The 21687-nt window shown below is 38.3% G+C and overlaps 1 protein-coding gene across 6 annotated transcripts in view; it reads right to left on the bottom strand.

The window, feature by feature from the left end:
- The window catches only part of scube3 (signal peptide, CUB domain, EGF-like 3), a 119897-nt gene that overhangs the window by 75463 nt on the left and 22747 nt on the right, over window positions 1-21687 (bottom strand). For 3 of the 6 annotated variants that reach the window (XM_079849359.1, XM_079849355.1, XM_079849357.1), the window contains exons 2-3: window positions 14113-14235; window positions 5114-5239 (exon numbers count right to left, since the gene is read on the bottom strand). In XM_079849359.1, coding sequence (XP_079705485.1) covers window positions 5114-5239; window positions 14113-14235 — 249 coding nt within the window. Of the gene's footprint in view, window positions 1-5113; window positions 5240-14112; window positions 14239-21687 lie in introns of all 6 variants that reach the window. The other 3 variants (XM_079849354.1, XM_079849356.1, XM_079849358.1) reach the window with 1 other exon arrangement.

Here is a 21687-nt window from a genome sequence, read left to right as displayed (position 1 = left end):
AGTGAAAATTTTATAGACGTCTAACCATAGCCCAAGAAAAGACTAGTCATCTAGAACATGAACATGTCAAAGAAATGAAACCAAACACCATGTAATCACTGTAGACTTTGCTTACATGATGGAATAGCATACATCTCACAAGTTATTTTGGCAAAAACGACATGTAACCAAATTCAAGGTTATTTTGGCTAGCAGTGGGTTACTCATAGCCGGACTATATCGGGTCTATAGTTAACCTAGATGGTAAAATGATAGCTACTGCTTGCTGGGAAAGTGCTGCTATATGTTTTCAAAGCTTTGCATGGCTTTATGAATCATCTAATAGGTCTCTTCGCTTAAATAATCAGCTACATCTTACGGTTCCTCAATCTTGTTAAAAATGCAAAGGTGGCCGAGCCTTTTCTGTAGCCACTCCTTCCTCTGTCCATAAACACATCGCCTACAACTAGTGTGTATTTCAGAGCGCGCTAAAAACTCGTTTGAGTTTTTATGTCAGTTTGTATCTTCTTTTGTACAGCACTTTGGTTCTACGTCGTGGTGTTGAAAGTGCTTCTATTGCTTCATTGAATAGTAATAAGAAATGTGATTAATGAGCAAGGTCAACTTTATTTTGCCTTAACTATGAAGGTAGGCAAAGATAACATTAAGAGCAAATCCACACAAAAGACTCTTTCCTGCATAGATTACAAGAGTTTTGACTTTCCTTCCCACTAAAAATACCATGGAAACAAAACGACTTGTTATTCTCCGTCTGATATCAGAGTCAAACCGAGAACACACTAACCTTAGAGCACATGTTATTTGGTATGCTAAAGAAACCTTGCGGATGGGACAGAGTCGCAGTCAACAGAATACAGATACTTTAGAAGTGGGTTGTTTATTTTACCCACAGTTCATTGGTGTAAATCATTCATTTGTGAAGAACAGAACACAGAGTTACAAAAGAGTTAGTGAAGGGTGTATGAAAGATAACAGACCGGCTCGGATATCAAAAGCGGCTGCTCGTGGGCCGCGGGACAGCAGATATAGATAATTTAAGACCCGCATACATGAGCACAGCTCATCCATACAGTTTTACAAATGATCCACAGTAAAACATGCGGCTGACGCTAAATAGATTGGAACAAATCATTGGTGTGTGTGTGGCAAGAGCGGTTACAGAACAATTTGAGAACATATATATATACATATATTTAGATTTTATTGACCGATATGAATGCTCTCATTTTAATTAGTGCAGTCAAATCGATTAATTTTAATATTTTTAATTTTATAATAATAATAATAATATATCATATGTATATTCAATATATATTTCAAATATTAATTACCATTATCATACACAACATATAGTGTTTGTTGTGTTTTCAGAAACTACGATACATCAGATAAAAAAAATCATGGTTACTAAAGGTCTTTATTGATCCTGAGTACTCTGAATATTTATCCCAAATTATACTTTATTACAGAAGATTTAATATGGGTCCCAAATATTAATTTAATATTAATATTTATTCCTATAAAAGTGATCTAAAAATATGAAATCTTAAATTGCGGTGGCACTGTTAATTGACCCTTCGCTAAGCCCCGCCCTCCTTAGTTACTGTTGCTACGCCTGACAAGCTTTCGCGCCTGGCACGTCTATTACAGTATGTATGCACCGGTGTCAGACATTCCCATGGAGATAATTAGTCATTTTTGGCGAACAGGTGAAATATCTGAGAGAGCAAGACAAAAGGGACTGCAGTATGCATTCGAGGGATAAATCCACAACATAATATGCAACCGATTAGAGAATAATTTCATCAAAATTGAAGCTAAAGCCTATACTTTAGGTTATACAAGCAGCAGCCGCCTCATACGCTGACCATTCAAATGGGAAACACAAATTGAAGAACAGCTATGTGCATGCACAGCAGGGTAAGTGAAATTTGAAAATAATCAAATAATTATAAATCAAATAGCTTATCCATAAATCAAACATTAGCCTGAACACTTTGCAATTGTAACATTCTCCCGCTTATATTTTTAGAACGCCAGGCTAAAGCAACACGTCATGGAGCAAACGTAGGTGTTTTTGTTAATCCTGTCGACATTTGTTGTGAATGGGGCCTCCCGCACTGCTTGATCCACGCCCGGCATTTCTCCCCTTGGGTTTTAGGTGTCAGGAAGGGAAAAAATTCCACCCCCCCCCCCAATCCAAACTTTTAGGATACCGGGTATCAGATTTGCACAATTTATACGCACAACGATTCGGCATGTGTCCCTCGCTCGAAAGCTTGCCAGACCTCCCACGCCTAGTTACGGTTGCTAAGCCACGATTGGCCTGTGGCGGTTTTCGGGTGTGGCTTAGCGAAGGGTCAATTGAGAAAGTTTAGAGAAATTTGCTTGAATGATATTCTACAAATCAATCATGCAAATTTATTCCCAACTTATTGCACAAAAATGAAAAGAAATTCAAAACAACACTGCAAAAAAAAAAAAAATTTGCTGCCTTAAACGTTTTCAAATACAGGATGTTTAAGTCATTACATTAAAACGACTTAAAAAATTGTTGAATCTTGTATAACTTATAAAAACTTATTTTGATTAAAGTAATGTAAAACACATGTTGTCATAACTTATTGATTATATATTTTTTACTGTGTTTTGAGAATAAATTGTCAGTCAAAATCGATGCAATTATCACAAAACGTTTTGGTCTGATAAATGTCTTTGAATTGCATTTCAGTAAACTCTTCTTCCTGTCATTCCAACTTAAAACCCAACGCAAAATTATGATCAGCTGAATTTAAATTGGATTCAGAAAGGTGTGAATCAAATGGGATTCGGTTCTCAAATGCAGCTAACTCTCGTTCTGATAAAAATCAGGTTGTTTCGAGCTCTTCAGAAGAACCGCAGGTGACGGGACGATCCGGTTACTCCAGCAGGGCTAAAGCTGCCAGAGAAAACCTCAATACTTCAAAATGTGCTCCTAAAAATTGCAGACGGGACCTTTAAATGTCTGCGAAAGGCTGAAATCCCAGGGTTCAGTTGTGCAGTTGAGCACCACGCAGTGCGAGTAAACCCACATAACCCACACAAACACTCACTGAAAACCACCCATTGGAAAAAAGCACATCTTCATTGGGCCGATTGTTCGACGCACCGGACATCTGCTTTGAGTTAAAGAGTCGGGGTCAGTAAAAGACTGTAACCCCATGTAAATCTCCCAGACAAACACACACATTTCCCTTAGACTGATTTAACTGACCTGGAAACAACTGGGCATATGAGCCACCGAATGTCAAAAATGGTCTGAAAATACAATTAATACCACAGAACCGTGTGGAAGTCGGCGCACAAATCTGACAGATTTACTGTCCTCTCCTACTGGTTAACCGCATAACCCACTTCATTTTGACATGGAGGATAGAGTGACTGCGTTCTGGCGGTCGGTGAAGAGTTTGATTAGACATCAGCCATTATACGTTTGGTTCCAGCAATGATGGCGAGACCCACAAGCTTCTGTGTGTTTGTGTTGTGTGGGATGAAGTCCTGAGAGGACGGAGATTTGCAGTGGTAAGGAACATTTTGGTATATTTTATTACAGTAGATTTCATATTTGTCCCAAATATTAATTAAATATTCATATTTATGTCTATAAAAGTGATCTAAAAACATGAAATCTAAACTTGCGGTGACACTGTTAAATGAGAATGTTTAGAAAAATTTGCTCGAACAATATTCTACAAAACAATCAAGCCAATTTATTACCAACTTATTGAACAAAAAACACTGCATTAAAAAAGTTGCTGCCTTCAATTTTTAAGTACAATCAATTTGGATGTTTAAGTCAGTTCATCTTAAATTACATTAAACCGACTTGAAAAATGAGTTGAATCTGGTATAACATAAAAAAAGTTGAAAATTGCTTAATTTGAAAGCAATGTAAAACACACGGGGCCCTATCTTGCACCCAGCGCAATTGACTTTGTACACCGACGCATGTATCATTCCTATTTTGCACCCGCGCAAAGCGCGCTTTTCCCTCCACAGAAGCACGTCGCTAAACTAGGGAATGAACTTGCGCTCCCTGGGCGGTTCAGCGCAAAAAAGGAGGCGTGTTCCGGCGCAAACAATCCCTGGTGCTATTTTACTGTTCCATAAAACAATTGTGCCACTGACAAGAAAAAAACTAGTCTAAAGTCAGTGGCGCGTTGCGCATGTTATTCATATGCTATTTTAAGGGCGCATGCTTGGCCATAATCAATGTAGCGTGTGCAAAACGCACATACACTTTGCTTATCTCATCTACACAGAAGCAGCAGTTCTCATTTTTGCAAATCATACATTATTACGATAGATAGATAGATAGATAGTTTATTATAAAAGCATACATCTAGCTTACACATTTACCCAAATTATTATACGCCTGTTTAACCGAAGTTAATTTGTGTGTGTTTCTCCATCCCCAACGTCACTTCTGTGTGTTTTACGGCCCTGACGAGAACGTCGGTCTCCTCGGCTGTGAAGCGCTCCTGGCGTGCGCCTGGCAAATCCGCCGTTATAATAGCAATCCGCCATGGAACAAGCGCGCCTGCTCTTAAAGGGAATGTGAGATGAGGCTCTGATTGGTTTATTTCACGTTACGCCCAAACCACACCTATGAATAATGAAGCTACTTCAGACCAACCCCTTTTAGATTTGCGCCGGGCGCAAGAGTCATTTATCCCGCCGGGAAAATAGCAACAGCGCCCGAGACCCGCCCACAAAGTTACTTGCGCTTTGCGCTTGACACTTGCGTTTCAGATCGTTAAAATAGGGCCCATGGTGTCATAACTTATTGATTACATTTTTTTTTTTTACAGTGAACAGATTAAACATTATTGGGCCATTTTACATTTTATTAAACTACTTTTGACTTCTTGTGTTTTGAGAATAAATTGTCAGTCAATATTGATGCAATTATCACAAAACATGTTGGTCTAATAAATATCTTTGAATTGCATTTGAGTAAACTCTTCTTCCTGTCATTCCAACTTAAAATCCAATCCACAAGCAAAAGGTGTTCTCTGAACATCTATGGATATTTTCCAGAGATTTTGGCTTTGGAAAAGAAGCGATATCTTACCCAGACAGTTGTGTCCATCGTGGGCCAAACGGAAGCCGTCGTAACACGTGCATCTGTAGTTTCCAGGGATGTTGATACAGTCGTGAACGCATCCTCCATTATATTCACTGGCACACTCATCAATATCTGTAGGACAAATTAAAAGATAAAGGGGTCATGTCACAGAAAAAAAATGTTTTTACATGTACTATATATACACACCAGCATTTGAGGTCAGTTTGGAGTTTTTCTTCATACTTTTATTCAGCAAGGATGCATTCAATTGATCAAAAGTGACAGTAAAGACATTTATACTGTTACAAATGATTTCTATTTCAAATAAACACGATTCTTTTGAACTTTCTATTCATCAAAAAATCCTGAAAATAAATGCAACACAGTTTCCACACAAATATTAAGCAGCACAACACTGAACACTGAAGACTGGAGTAATGATGCTGAAAATTCAGCTATGATCACAGGAATAAATTACATATATTATATTATATTATATTATATTATATTATATTATATTATATTATATTATATTATATTATATTATATACAGTATAGTATATGGGTGACTTCTTTTTTCAGGATTTTTTTAAAGGCTTTTTAAAGCATTTTGGTCAGCCTAGTGGCTGTTGTAAATGTGCTATATAAATTCTATATAAACTCTTTGATGCATAGAAAGATCAAAAGATGTCAAATCCATGATGCAAATCTCCCGTTCCTCCACATCCCAAAGCTGCTCTATTTGATTGAGATCTGGAGACTGGAGGCCATTTGAGTTCAGTGAACTCACTATCATGATCAAGAAACCAGTCTGAGATGATCTGAGCTTTATGACGTGTGTGTTGGATCCTGCTGGAAGTAGAAGATGATACACTGTGGTCATAAAGGGCTGGACATGATCAGGTAGACAACAATACTGAGGTAGACTTTGGTGTTCAAACAAAGCTCAATTGGTACTAAGAGACCCAAGAAAATATCCTCACACCATTAAACCACCAGCAGCCTGAACCGCTGATACAAGGCAGGACGGATCATTGCTTTCATGTTGTTTACGCCAAATTCTGACGATGTGTTGATCGTTCAGAGATGCTCTTCTGCTTCAAGGTTTGGTGTGTTGTGTGTTCAGAGATGCTCTTCTGCTTCAGGGTTTGGTGTGTTGTGTGTTCAGAGATGCTCTTCTGCTTCAAGGTTTGGTGTGTTGTGTGTTCAGAGATGCTCTTCTCCTTCAAGGTTTGGTGTGTTGTGTGTTCAGAGATGCTCTTCTGCTTCAAGGTTTGGTGTGTTGTGTGTTCAGAGATGCTCTTCTGCTTCAAGGTTTGGTGTGTTGTGTGTTCAGAGATGCTCTTCTCCTTCAAGGTTTGGTGTGTTGTGTGTTCAGAGATGCTCTTCTGCTTCAAGGTTTGATGTGTTGTGTGTTCAGAGATGCTCTTCTCCTTCAAGGTTTGATGTGTTGTGTGTTCAGAGATGCTCTTCTGCTTCAAGGTTTGATGTGTTGTGTGTTCAGAGATGCTCTTCTGCTTCAAGGTTTGGTGTGTTGTGTGTTCAGAGATGCTCTTCTGCTTCAAGGTTTGGTGTGTTGTGTGTTCAGAGATGCTCTTCTGCTTCAAGGTTTGATGTGTTGTGTTTTCAGAGATGCTTCTCCTTCAAGGTTTGATGTGTTGTGTGTTCAGAGATGCTCTTCTGCTTCAAGGTTTGATGTGTTGTGTTCAGAGATGCTCTTCTGCTTCAAGGTTTGATGTGTTGTGTGTTCAAAGATGCTCTTCTGCTTCAAGGTTTGATGTGTTGTGTGTTCAGAGATGCTCTTCTGCTTCAAGGTTTGATGTGTTGTGTATTCAGAGATGCTCTTCTGCTTCAAGGTTTGATGTGTTGTGTGTTCAGAGACGCTCTTCTGCCTCAGACCAGCCCGTCTGGCACCAACAACCATGACACGTTCAAAGTCACTTAAATCACCTTTCTTCCTTATTCTGATGCTCAGTTTGAACTTCAGCAGATCGTCTTGATCATGTCTACATGCCTAAATGCATTGAGTTGTTGCCATGTGATTGGCTGACTAGATATTTGCATTAACCAGCAGTTGAACATGTGTACCTAATAAAGTGGCAGTATATATATATATATATATATGTATGGTTACATATTCCTCCATAGTTTACACAGAACATTTACAGAAACCAGCTTTAAAAAAACTTAATAAATTGTCACAATTATGATGTCACAACAATAAGCTCATTAACATATGACCATCCCCTATTCATATAGACACCTATTCAGTATTCGACAAGTTCTTCTCTTCATGTCAATCAACACTGTGAAGATTCCAGTACGTGGAGCTTTTTTCCTGCGAAAACATTGACCAACATTAAATGTTGACTTATAATGTGTAGAGTATGACCCCTTTAAAATCCATCTGCTCCTTTAAATGGTTCCTAATTCATTTATTTTGGTCAATATGAGCTTCTGTGTGCCGGTAACTGTGGTGATTATAGTGAATTATGCCTTATGTTTGTATGGCGAGAGCAGCTGAATAAACATCTCAGAGCCAGAGAGAGAAGTGGATGACTGTGGGGGGGTGGGGGGGCATCCCCACTCATTTGATGCCCAATTGAGCACTAATTACCCAGACTCCTCTGCTCTGCTTTGTAGTCGCCTGGGCTCAGTGAGTATGGAGAGGCACTCACAGCCTGGAGTACAATGCTTTATTTTTCTTTATTCCTGAATGCTGTTTATTCCACCTCCAACACAGTACAAAGTCTTTGCACTTTTCAATTTTATTTCGGTTTTGCACAAAAGCAACACCTTCACTCCATCGAACTACAAGCTATTTTACCTCCAGTAATGCGTCTCTGTGTGAGGCCAAGCAATCTATGGGACGAGCAGTTCGGAGAAGTGGAAGAAAAAAAAGCATTTTGCACTATTCATATCGTATTGTTTATGGGTCGTAAGTGTCACGCTGAGATGATTGCAGATGTGGAATAAACGTTCTTTCTGTATCCAAGAAAAATAATAAATAGCCTATTAAGACTCAGATGATGAAGTATACAGTGTAGATTAAACAATGCAAAATGAACCTGAAAAACATCTAGAACTGTCTGCATGGATAGGCCTGCCGAATAACCAACATTTTTAAGGTTAAAGCTGGTTTATAGTTAACATGAAAATTCAAGCAGTGAAAAAATGTTGCAGAAAACAAGAAAAATACAACTTTATGATCTTGTATAATATATTTATAAATTTTTTGTGAATGTATTTACCTAATTTTAATACTTGCTAAGGATCAGATCATTTTTTTTTTGAGAGCCTGATTACAAAAACAAAAGTCTTACCATTAAAATCCATGTCTCAAGCACACAATTATGATGTTCTCATTATAATTTTATGTCGCCTATATGACAGACTTGTGCTGAACATGTTGCACTTAAATGTATTTTCCTTTTTTGAAGTGATTCCGATCATATTTTAAGCAATTCAAAACCATCATCTTGAACAGTGCGCATCTGAAGTGTCTCAGCTGAAGGAAATAATCCATTATTTATCAGCTTTAATATATCGGCCAAATTTTCTTTTCGGGCTGATAACGATAACATTAAAAATGAATATGTACCAATATGGTGAAGAATATATCGTGCATCCCTATATTTGTATATAATATATATTTTGCTTCAAGGTATGGTGTGTTGAGTGTTCAGAGATGCTCTTCTGCTTCAAGGTTTGATGTGTTGTGTGTTCAGAGATGCTCTTCTGCTTCAAGGTTTGGTGTGTTGTGTGTTCAGAGATGCTCTTCTGCTTCAAGGTTTGATGTGTTGTGTGTTCAGAGATGCTCTTCTCCTTCAAGGTTTGATGTGTTGTGTGTTCAGAGATGCTCTTCTGCTTCAAGGTTTGATGTGTTGTGTGTTCAGAGATGCTCTTCTGCTTCAAGGTTTGGTGTGTTGTGTGTTCAGAGATGCTCTTCTGCTTCAAGGTTTGATGTGTTGTGTTTTCAGAGATGCTTCTCCTTCAAGGTTTGATGTGTTGTGTGTTCAGAGATGCTCTTCTGCATTGTACCTATATATTAGGGGTGTAACGGTACACAAAAATCACGGTTCGGTACGTACCTCGGTTTTAAAGTCACGGTTCGGTTTATTTTCGGTACAGTAAGGGAAAGAAATGAAAACATTAAACTGCAGGTTGTTTATTACTATAAACTTTTTTTAACAATTTGTTTACACTTTTTTTAAACACTTTTTAATAAAATATAATAAAATAGATATAAAATAAAAAAAGAATAAGAAATAAAATACTGCTGCAAAGTTCTCCACTAAATAAAATACTCTCAGTCTCAAACCAATATCACATAATAAAATATAATGAAAAATATAAATAAATAACTATGATTACAGTGCAGGAACAGAAAATAGCCCTATATTAAAATAATATTAAACAAATATATTAATGTATTATTATTTTTCAATAATCAATCAACATAATCAATTTAAGATTTTTTTTTTTCCACTTTTTTAATAATTATCAAAATAAAATATAGTCCAAAGCTATAGTACAAAGCTATTATTACCAGAGCATGTGATCAGAGCAGGTCATTTTACCATTGTTGCCAGCATGACTATACCAGCTCAGCAAACAGAAATCTAAGTTACTACTGAGAAATTTCACCTTATTTGAGCGGACTTTGCTTTTCCAGTGCGTGATCGGTACATGGTTGGAGTGTTTGGGCCGTTAACGACAGAGCAGAACGCGCAGCGCAAACACGGACTCGAACATTGAGCAGAGAGCGCAGCGGGTCGTCGACACACACACACACACACACACTCGCGCGCGCGCGCAAGCCACGGAACGGAGAGTGCGGCGGCGCACACGAAGCGGAAAAGCTTTTTTTCGCCATGCAGTCTATTTCATTGTTACAGTGACGACGGGTAAAACACGGGTAAAACCAGAGAATGTCTAATAGGAAAAAACATTAGAATCAGCTGCAGGGCGGGATTTGCGCTGAACGCGGAGACTTCCGCCACTTAATATGTTCGTGTGGAAACACGAAAATGTACCTATGTTCCGCACACAAAATATTGCATTCAGTCATTCGGTACACACGTGCACCGAACCGAAAGCCCTGTACCGAAACGGTTCGGTACGAATACACATACCGTTACACCCCTAATATATATATATATATATACACACTCACCTAAAGGATTATTAGGAACACCTGTTCAATTTCTCATTAATGCAATTATCTAATCAACCAATCACATGGCAGTTGCTAGGGGTGTGGTCCTGGTCAAGACAATCTCCTGAACTCCAAACTGAATGTCAGAATGGGAAAGAAAGGTGATTTAAGCAATTTTGAGCGTGGCATGGTTGTTGGTGCCAGACGGGCCGGTCTGAGTATTTCACAATCTGCTCAGTTACTGGGATTTTCACGCACAACCATTTCTAGGGTTTACAAAGAATGGTGTGAAAAGGGAAAAACATCCAGTATGCGGCAGTCCTGTGGGCGAAAATGCCTTGTTGATGCTAGAGGTCAGAGGAGAATGGGCTGACTGATTCAAGCTGATAGAAGAGCAACTTTGACTGAAATAACCACTCGTTACAACCGAGGTATGCAGCAAAGCATTTGTGAAGCCACAACACGCACAACCTTGAGGCGGATGGGCTACAACAGCAGAAGACCCCACCTGGTACCACTCATCTCCACTACAAATAGGAAAAAGAGGCTACAATTTGCACGAGCTCACCAAAATTAGACAGTTGAAGACTGAAAAAATGTTGCCTGGTCTGATGAGTCTCGATTTCTGTTAAGACATTCAGATGGTAGAGTCAGAATTTGGCGTAAACAGAATGAGAACATGGATCCATCAAGCCTTGTTACCACTGTGCAGGCTGGTGGTGGTGGTGTAATGGTGTGGGGGATGTTTTCTTGGCACACTTTAGGCCCCTTAGTGCCAATTGGGCATCGTTTAAATGCCACGGCCTACCTGAGCATTGTTTCTGACCATGTCCATCCCTTTATGACCACCATGTACCCATCCTCTGATGGCTACTTCCAGCAGGATAATGCACCATGTCACAAAGCTCGAATCATTTCAAATTGGTTTCTTGAACATGACAATGAGTTCACTGTACTAAAATGGCCCCCACAGTCACCAGATCTCAACCCAATAGAGCATCTTTTGGATGTGGTGGAACGGGAGCTTCGTGCCCTGGATGTGCATCCCACAAATCTCCATCAACTGCAAGATGCTATCCTATCAATATGGGCCAACATTTCTAAAGAATGCTTTCAGCACGTTGTTGAATCAATGCCACGTAGAATTAAGGAAGTTCTGAAGGCGAAAGGGGTCAAACACAGTATTAGTATGGTGTTCCTAATAATCCTTTAGGTGAGTATATATATATATATATATATATATATATATATATATATATATATATATATATATATATATATAGCACTTTCTTATTAACTTTATGATCTTAAAAACTTATTGATCTAAAGCTTTATGCTTAAAAAGCATGATATTAGTTTTGTAGCTATATAAATTGTGCCAAAATTTAAATATAAAGAGATGTAAAGACATAAAAATCTTGCTGGTTAAGCTAGCTGGGGAGAAGTGTGACCAGCCATGCCGTTCTTTTCAACAGGCGAGTGCAGCTTTCTCAAAGCTAAGGACTGTTATTTACTCATAACCCACGTTATTTGTAGCAAATAGCTATCAAGAGTTTTGCAATAGCTTTCAGAGGATTAGGATCCAGTTCTGGTTCTTGTCTTTTTTGTGTGTGCAGAAATTCAGCGCGTGGAGAAGTATATTTGAACAACGATGTTCATATCTCCCCGGCACACATTTGTGTTTCCACACCATATCAATGGTTTTACGCGCTTATCCCAGTTTAGTCAGGAGTGGCGTTTTAACACAGCACAAACATTACCGAACCCCTTCGCTTTCCAGTGTTTTGCCTGGGCTTAGGATGTTTGTATCCAGAAAGGATCGCATTGGCTAAGTGGGTCTAAAAGCAGCATACACCTCTCCAAATACAACTGAGCTTTAAAAACTTCCCCCATAAAGGCAAACGGCCTCAAGAAAACAATATTTCCAAAGATATGGCTCTATCATTGTGCAATTTAGTGCTGTTAACTCACATTAACGTGACTGGAAATGCAAACCGTTTTTTGGTGGTGGAAACATCTCTGTGTAATTACCAGGCCAAGTCATTATAGGTAACGTGTAAGATATTTCATGCTCTATTTCACGTCCAAAGTGTAAAGAATTGAGTCTGTCATCTTTTTAATCTTGTATTTGAACACCTATTTCCCTTCCCTCAGGATAGTCTGAAAATTAAGCCAAGGAACTGCAGAAATGAGACATGGAGACGTAGACCTTGAAGTGTCTGAACACTGTACACACACACACACACACACACACACACACACACACACACACACACACACACACACGCACGCACACGCACACGCACACACACACACACACACACTCAGCCAAAGTCATCTTATTATAGACTACACAGCAAAAACAACAGATTTTATGAGTAATTTTGTCTTCATTCCAAGTAAAAAAAATATCTCACTATCCTTAAACAAGATAATTGTATTTGAGAAGCATATGATATTAAGATTAGAATTAGGTTTATTTTTCTTTCCCCACAGGCAAATTGTTTTCTTATGTTTTAAACCTCAAGTATGGGTAAATTTGTACTTAAAACAAGAGAACAGTCGGTTACACTATTTCTATTGTCCACTTTCGACATTCTATTAACTATTATTAACTTTGCAACTACATGTCAACTAACTCTCATTAGAGTATTAGTAGACTGTTAGGTTAGGGTTAATAGAGATCAGGGTTTATAGGGTTAGGGTTGGTAGAATTGGTTTCCATGTAAAATTCTTCATGTAAAATTAAATAGTATGATGCTAGGGTGCTGTGGGTGGTTGCCAAGGCATTGCTTTGCAGTTGCTAAGATGTTCTGGGTGGTTCCCAGGGTGTTGCTGTGCAGTTGCTAAGGTGCTTTGGGTGGTTGCCAGGGCGTTGCTATGCAGTTACTAAAGTGTTTTGAGTAGTTGCCAGGTCATTGCTATGCAGTTGCTAGGGTGTTCTGGGTGGTTGCCAGGACACTTCTATTCAGTTACTAAGGTGTTTTGGGTGTTTGCCAGTGCATTGCTATGTAGTAGCTAAGGTGCTTTGAATGGTTGCCAGGGAGTTGCCATGGAGATGCTAGGGTGTTTTGAGTTGTTGCCAGGGAGTTCCTATGGAGTTGCTAGGGTGTTCTGGGTGCTTGACAGGGCATTGCTATACATTTTCTAAGCATTTTTGAGTGGTTGCCTGGATGTTGCTATGGTGTTTTTGGGTGGTTGCCAGTTGCCAGTCCATTGTTATGTAGTGGCTAAGGTGCTTTGATTGGTTGTCAGGGCGTTGCTATGGAGTTGCTAGGGTGTTCAAGGTGGTTGCCAGGACGTTGATATGCATTTTTGTGTGGTTGCAAGGATGTTGCTATACAGTTGCTAAGTTAGAGTATTTTGGGTGGGAGTTAAAGAGTTAAAGACATTATTGTGGCAACTGAGATCTGTCTAAAGTAGACCTCGTGATTAATTATTTTATTGCATTATTTATGATTAATTGCACTAAATTAACTTCTTAAATCAACAGCCATAAGTATATTCTCTTATACCGTTTGATCTCAAATAAGTTGATCTTGTTTTAAATCTAACTTCAAAGTGTGAAGCTTGGAAATGTTATTTTTTATTTTATTTGAATTTTTTAATTAATTGAATGCATTAATTGTCACAAATAATAATGTCTGTGTTTAAACGGGTTGTTTCTACATATTAAGCTGGGATACAAGAAAGCCTTTTAACATACAGTAGAACTTCATCAGCACTGTATGCTTAGTTTACTCTAAAATAAGACAAAAATACAGATTAAAAATGTTTTTGAAGTGTATTCTATACAGAATCAAGTGTTGATAGGTCCTCATGTTTTTGTATCTTTAGTGTTTCTTACCTTCGCAGTGTTTCCCATCACCTTTGTATCCTGATTTGCAGATGCATTTGTATGACTTGAGGGTGTTCTGACAGATGGCATCTATACTGCAGTTGTCCAGGGCCTCGGCGCACTCGTCCACATCTGCTGAGAGAAAAGGAAATCAAGAGGCTTAGAAGAGCTTGGGCACGCTCTATTTTGAGAAATACCGACACAAGTTTTTGCCCCAGGCAGGTACATAGAAACACTCAAGCGAAAACTTGATGAACCAGCATGCAAGAACAGTAATGTGACAACAAATTAATTGTACAATTCCACCAAAAACCATGTCCAGAGGTGAAGAGACAGCAACCCAGCCTCTCCAAACCAGACCTGAGCACAAAACCGAGCTGTTCCCAGTTGAGACGTAATTCTGAGGACTTCAGCATCTCATATTCCTGTGACCTCTGGGATTAAAGCCAAACCCAACATTTCCCGCACAGGGATACTTCACCAGCGCTCTGGCATTTCCTGCAGTTGAGTTGGTGCTACGCATCGCTTTGACTAAACCGTAACAACAAAAATACATTCTGTCCTCATCAAAGGTCAATAACGTTGTCATGGTTACCCTAACAAAAGACAATCTTCTAATACTCCTTTTCTTCAGAAAATATACAAATCTAATTTGACATCTACCATGACAGAGTTAAAACTATGTATTTATGTTTTGCGAACAAAAACAGTGTTTTTCTTCATGTAAAATTCAATAGGATGATGCTAGGGTGCTGTGGGTGGTTGGCAAGGCATTGCTTCACAGTTGCTAAGGTGTTCTGGGTGGTTTCCAGGGTGTTGTTATGCAGGTACTAAGGCGTTTTAGGTGGTTCCAAGAGTGCTGCTATGCAGTTTTTGTTGCCAGGGTGTTACTATGCAGTTGCTAATGTGCTTAGGGTGGTTGCCAGGGCATCGCTATGCAGTTGCTAAGGTGTTTTGTGTACTTGCCAGGATGCTGCTATGCAGTTACTAAAGTGTTTTGGGTGGTTGCCAATGCATTGCTATGTACAGTAGTTGCTAAGGTGCTTAGAGTAGTTGCCAGGGAGTTGCTATGCAGTTGCTAGGGTGTTCTGGGTTGTTGTCAGTATGTTGCTATACAGTTAGTTGTTTTTGGGGGGTTACCACTGCATTGCTATGTAGTAGTTAAGGTGCTTTGAATGGTTGCCAGGGACTTGCTATAAAGTTGCTAGGGTGTTTTGAGTGGATGCCAGGGAGTTTCTAGGGGTGTTCTGGGTGGTTGCCAAGACGTTGCTATGCAGTTACTATGATGTTTTTAGTGGTTGCCAGTACATTGCTATGTACAGTAGTTTCTGTGGTGCTTTGAGGGGTTGCCAGAGAGTTGCTATGGAGTTTCTAGGGTGTTCTAGGTGGTTGCCAGGATGTTGCTATGCATTTGCTAAGCATTTTTGTGTGGTTGCTAGGATGTTGTTTTACAGTTGCTAAGTTGTTTTGGGTGGTTGCCAGCGTATTTTCGTACAGCTACTAAAGTGTTTTGGTGGTTGCCAGGGCGTTGCTATGCAGTTCCTAAAATGTTTCTACAGTTTCCAGGATGTTCTGTGTGATTTCTGTCTGGCCCAAGTCATACCACCCTGCCATAAATCGAATTATGCAGTAAATTCTAATAGCTCTTTGGCAAATATGCATTGAACACGAGGGGGTGTTATGCAAAATTAAACTGAAATACAAAACTGTTTGGCACTGGCTGGAAAACAAAGTGATTTCACATGGCTTCAACAATCAAATCTGTCTTTCTCCTTCTGGAGTCTATCACAAAACAGTTCTGTCTCATTGCTCTTGTCTTCTGTGAATGCAGTTCACAAAAAACAGATGCCCATCAAAGCAGGAGACTGCTTATTACAGGGTTAGAGGTCCAACAATCTTGAACCAGTTTCCACAGAGTCTCCTCAAAGCTGCTGGTAAGAAACGACAACCGTTTAATTTGAACACTTGCCGGCCAACACTAGTACTGATATCTCATCAAGCTGAAACCTCTAACCCATCCACAGTTTTCACTCTAGAATCCACAGATGTCTCTCACTTGTTTTAAAGAATTCATTACAAATGAGAAAATCTCTTTGCGGAGGCTGCAGAAAAGCGGTGGATGTTCCTTGTAGTGGCATAAGTCATTGAATTACTCACATGCTGTTTACAGTACAAAGCTTTTAGGGGTTTAGTACAGCACTCAGAGTGCTTGTTCATTACTGAAGTGTCTTTACGCTGCAGGAAAATTGGTGTTTTTTTCTTAAGAGCCCTAATACTATAAAACATACCATTTGTCAGCTCCCATGCTGAGGCCAGCGAAAATAAGGAAAATGATGCATTAGTCACAAATGAACACATTAGTCCAAATGCCCAATCCTGGAGACCATGACCTACGATCATAGTACGCTCATGTCGCTCCTTATGACTTTCTAATTTCCATGCATCACAAAAAGAGAAATTTAGAAGAATCCTCACAGCTTTTTACATACAGTTCAACAACGGCTCATGTTGGCTCCGTCTGTCAAGTTTAAAAAAAAAAAAGAACAAAATGCACAATGAAAGTAGTCTGTATGACTTATGCACAATGTCAAGTCGTTTTTTTATTCATATAAGTGCTTTGTGTGAGGAACAGACTAAAATAAAAGCCATTATTCAAAGTATCAGTAACGACACATGCCGGATACGGGCCGTATCCAGATCAAATGGAGGACCTGCGCCTAGACACGACCACAACGCACGATGTAGTCAGCCGGATCCGGGCCGTATCCAGATCAGATGGAGGACCTGCGCCTAGACACGACCACAACGCACGATGTCGTCAGCCGGATCCGGGCCGTATCCAGATCAGATGGAGGACCTGCGCCTAGACACGACCACAATGCACGATGTAGTCAGCCGTATCCGGGCCGTATCCAGATCAGATGGAGGACCTGCGCCTAGACACGACCACAACGCATCCCTGAAGTGTCAGCAGAGATTGTGTCAACTAGACTCTCCCCTGTGAAAGCCTCATCGACACGACAGCCATCAGCACTGATCTTCATCAAACTTGTCTCTATACCGGTGTGATGACTCCAATCTTCAACCAGATGGAAAAGGATAATTGTCTGATTGTTCCAATTTGACTTCTGACCTATAATGCTGCCTGAATCATAATCAAACACTGTTCGTTCGTTGGCCAGAGGAGAACTGGACCTCCCGACTGAGCCTGGTTTCTCCCAAGGTTTTTTTCTGCATCCTGATGGAGTTTTGGTTCCGTGTCACTGGCGCCTTTTTTCACCTTTGTTGCCATTGGCTTTTGGCTTGCTTAGTTGGGGACATTAAATTTAACATTTAATTTAATTTTCAACAATAATATTGATCTGCTGCATTGACACCATTATATGAGAACTGAACTGAGCTGAACGATGACATCACGGTTTTCTCCAGAGTGGCTATATTTAAATTAACTAAATTAATAACTTTTTTACAACAAAAATAAAATATCACAGAACTTACTTAAGCTGGACCGTGACACTATTTTCTTCTGGAAACAAACTTTGTTGCATTATTTTCCTGTTATATCTGTAAAGCTGCTTTGAAACAATCTGTATTGTAAAAAGCTCTATATAAATAAATATGACTTGACATGCAAGCACCAGTGCCATTTGGCATCAATAACATCAAATATAACATGGAGCTTCAACACACCATTTTTTTACAATTCAACACTGATGCAAAATTTTGCAGGAGGTTTTCAGTGAATAACGTCTTAAATTTCAGTCTTCTCATCACACAAAGCTATCGTGCATACTTGGAAAAGTGCAAATGGAGTCAAATAGACTGCTTTTCATTTTTAGGTGAACTATTCCTACTGAAAGGTAAAATGTACTCAGCAGACACCAAAGCAGAGGACTGATATCTTAAATTGCACATCAAAAAAACACTGCTTGCAGCTCAACAATATTGCTTGGTTGGATAAAATGAATACCAATAAAAGCTCTTTTACGGGGGAATGGCAATTTAGCCACGGCTAATGGTCATTGTCAAAGAACAATGAGTTTTTACATGTTAGCAAATGAGAAAACAGACTATAACATCAAGGTCAGACCAATTCAACCCTCCAATAGCTGGAAAATGAAAAGTCATTTGTTTAGTTGAGGGAGCTTGGAAACTCCTAAATGTTTTCAAAGAAAAAATAAGTGATTACAACCTCATTTCACTTGCGAACCAATTACCCACAAATGATCTAATCCCCACACAACACAGATTCATCAGTCATAATCATGCTTATACAATATAGAATTAGTCAAAATCATATTTTATACACCAGAACTGATGAGATCATGGTCATTGTGTGGCTGGTTAGCTTGATCTAGTTAGTCCAGCATGGTGTAGTTACAAAATCTACCAGCAGGGGCAAACTGAACCAGTCAAACCCTGACCCCTTGATTCCACCAGTGAAAACTCTAGCCAATCATAATCAATCAGATTCACTGACCACAATCACACGTCCTAAACAGAGCCAATCAGATCCATTACCCACAATCACGGTCACACAGCAGATCCAATGAGACCAATTAGCTGCAATCACGCTCGCACGGCAAAATCAATCAGCGTCTCCATTCAGTCCCAGAAGAAAACTGTTTTTCATGTCATAAAATGGATGAAACAGACTCCTTATTACTGCTAAATCAATCACAAAGTGCTCTAGTGGTTGTAAACCCAAATGCTGTTTTAGAGAGAAAATAAACATGTCACTGTTAATCTGTTCATGAGTTTAGAGAAGCTTTCACGGTGCTCTAGTAGAGAAGGGAGGCGTATTTTAAGAAATGCATGATGCCAAACAATTTTTCTGGCTGTTTCGTTCTTTCTTTTGTGTGTTTTAAACCGGAAACAACAGCAAGGCTGAGATTTAGGAATGAGACACTGAATACATTGATCAAAAATAAAGAAAATATGTGGTCTGGGAAGGTTTTTAAAGGGATAGTTCACACAAAAATGAGAATTCTGCCTTCATTTATTCACCTTTGTGTTGGTTTCAAACCTGCATGAATTTTTCTCCTTGACACGTTCATGGGAATAAATGTATGGAAGATTGTTTCCGCGACAGAATAAAAAATAAAAAAAGGTAATTGCGCGTTTATATCTAACAATTCTGACTTTATAACACGCAATTGTGAGTTTATATCTCGCAGTTCTGAGAAATAAAGTCAGAATTGCGAGATGTAAACTCTAAACAAATAATAATTTTGAGTTTGATCTTTTATAAGAATCAGTTAATCTGGTTCATATCTGAGTGACTTGTTAATGATCGTCCACCAACTCAATGGTTTATTTGCATTTCCACGACTTCAGAAGACTCATTTTTGAAGCTTGAGATTTTTCTTTTCCGGCTATACTGAAAAATGAAAGTCATACGGATATGAAACAACATGAGGATGAGCAAATGCTAATTTTGGGGTGAACTATCCCTTTTTAGAGCTCAAACTGCTGACGAACATGTTTGAACAATATTTTGTAGATTGCAGATTCAAATTCAGCTTCTCTATCACAAGAAAACCAAACCAAGTCAAAAACTTTTCCAAATGTGTCAAATGTTGTGAAGATCCACATTATTTCCCCATGCTTCAGAGAGATTTATGTGCTCCACCAGAACATAAAATGTCTTTATTACTTTGGCTAACATGAAAGTGACTTGAATACTTTCCTCCGTTGACCTAGAAACATAAACCTTTAAGAATCCTCAATAAAGTGTTCACGGCTGCTGTAATCTTTCTATGTAACTGAACTCTGTTTATGAGATTTTGTTTCCACTAGCAACACATCTGAGGATTCGACTCGAGAGCTTGAGACTTGCATTTCTTTCTTTGTATTAACCGAGAGCCAGCCGTTAGTATTACCATTCATCTCAATGGCAGCTTCTCAGCTAGCTTTCTCGCAAGTCAAAAACATGAGCTGTAAATACCATGTGACTAATCACTTTAGACTCAGAGTGCAGGAACATGATGTCATGACAAAACTGACAACACCTCAAGAACACATTTTTAAGTAGAAAGAATTTAAAATAGCATACTGCTCGTATTATTATTATTATTTCTCTCATAATTATGCTTATTTATGGCATAAACAGTACGAGTAGTGTGCAAGCATGTTATCCCGAATTCAGACAATCTTGAGCGGAGATGTCAAAGACAGAAGAAAAAGTTCAATTCACACGTATTTGATGTAAAACTAATTAGAAATGTTCCTTTGCAGACTAACTGAAACAAAATAAGTTTAAGCTCAAGTAGTAAAATTACACAAAAAAAGCTGAAAAAATGTAAAACAAAATACAAATTCAATAAAATAAATTAGAAAGCAACATAAATTAGAATAAAAGAAAAAATATATATTTTAAATAAAAAAGTTAAAAATATAGGCTAACATAACCAAATAGCCAAATAACATAAAATAAAAAAATCAACATAGAATATAATAAAATAAAATATTCGAAAATAAAATCTAAAATATATATAAAATTAAATAAATTATTAAAAAGCAACATAAAATATAATAAAATAAAATAACTAAAATCTAATTAGAAAGCAACATAGAATATATTAAAATTAAAATAAAATATTTAAAAACTAATAACAATTACAAAAGCACAAAAAAAAACAACTAAAATCAATATGTTAAAAAGCCAATTCTAAATATTATTAAATACTATAATAGCATATAAATAATACTAAATTATAAATACTAAATTAACAGTTGTTTAATGAAAGTGAATGGTGTTTGCAAACTATATAAAAGTAAAAAAATATATGATAAAAATATCATAAAGTAAGTCTTGCGCTGTATTTCTCCAATTTTTAAATTGGAAAATTTTCTTTTCACTGGTTTAAGGGCCTTAAAAAAATTGGGCACTGGTAAAACATATACTAATAATGCAATTTATACATTTTGCATTTGGCAAATGCTTTTACCCAAAGCAACTTACATTGCACTGAAGCTACAGTATACATTCTTTCAGTTCATGCATTCCCTGGGAATTGAACCCATGATTTTTGCGTTGCAAGCAGAATGCTCTAGAACTTTAGCTATAAGCCTATATATTCTTATGCATTAGTTGTATATATGATGTGATTGCAATACAGTTTGTCAACAGAGAAAGATCGTGTAGTACTGGCATCTGCCAGTGGGGGATAGTGAGGTCATGCTACCGAGACTAATCTTGACTCCTTGAAGTTTTAAGCTTTCCTTAAAAGTGTGGTTTGTGTATGAAGTTTTTTCTGGATGTTGTGCTCACTGGGCAGTTTATTTAGACGTACGGACTCACTGAAGGTGTGTAGTTCAAACACATGGCGATGTTTGCTCCCAGTCAGGTCCTCCGTGTTTGTCCAAGCCCCGCTTTACACACGCTACAGAAATAATCTCAGAAGCACACAGCACAAATTCTACATTAATAATTAATAATATAGTTTTCCATTTACTAAGATATCATTGTTAGTAGGTAGCCTAAACTTTATGAAATTGTTTTAAAGAATAAGGATAAACTTGAGTGTACGTTTTATGAAGAAACACAAGTGGTGCTTGGGTGTGCAATATCATCAACACAAT

This window comes from Squalius cephalus (assembly GCF_949319135.1).
Source record: "Squalius cephalus genome assembly, chromosome: 18".
NCBI lineage: Eukaryota > Metazoa > Chordata > Actinopteri > Cypriniformes > Leuciscidae > Squalius > Squalius cephalus.
The sequence above is the reverse complement of the archived record's forward strand: the minus strand, read 5'-3'. Positions and strand labels throughout refer to the sequence as shown.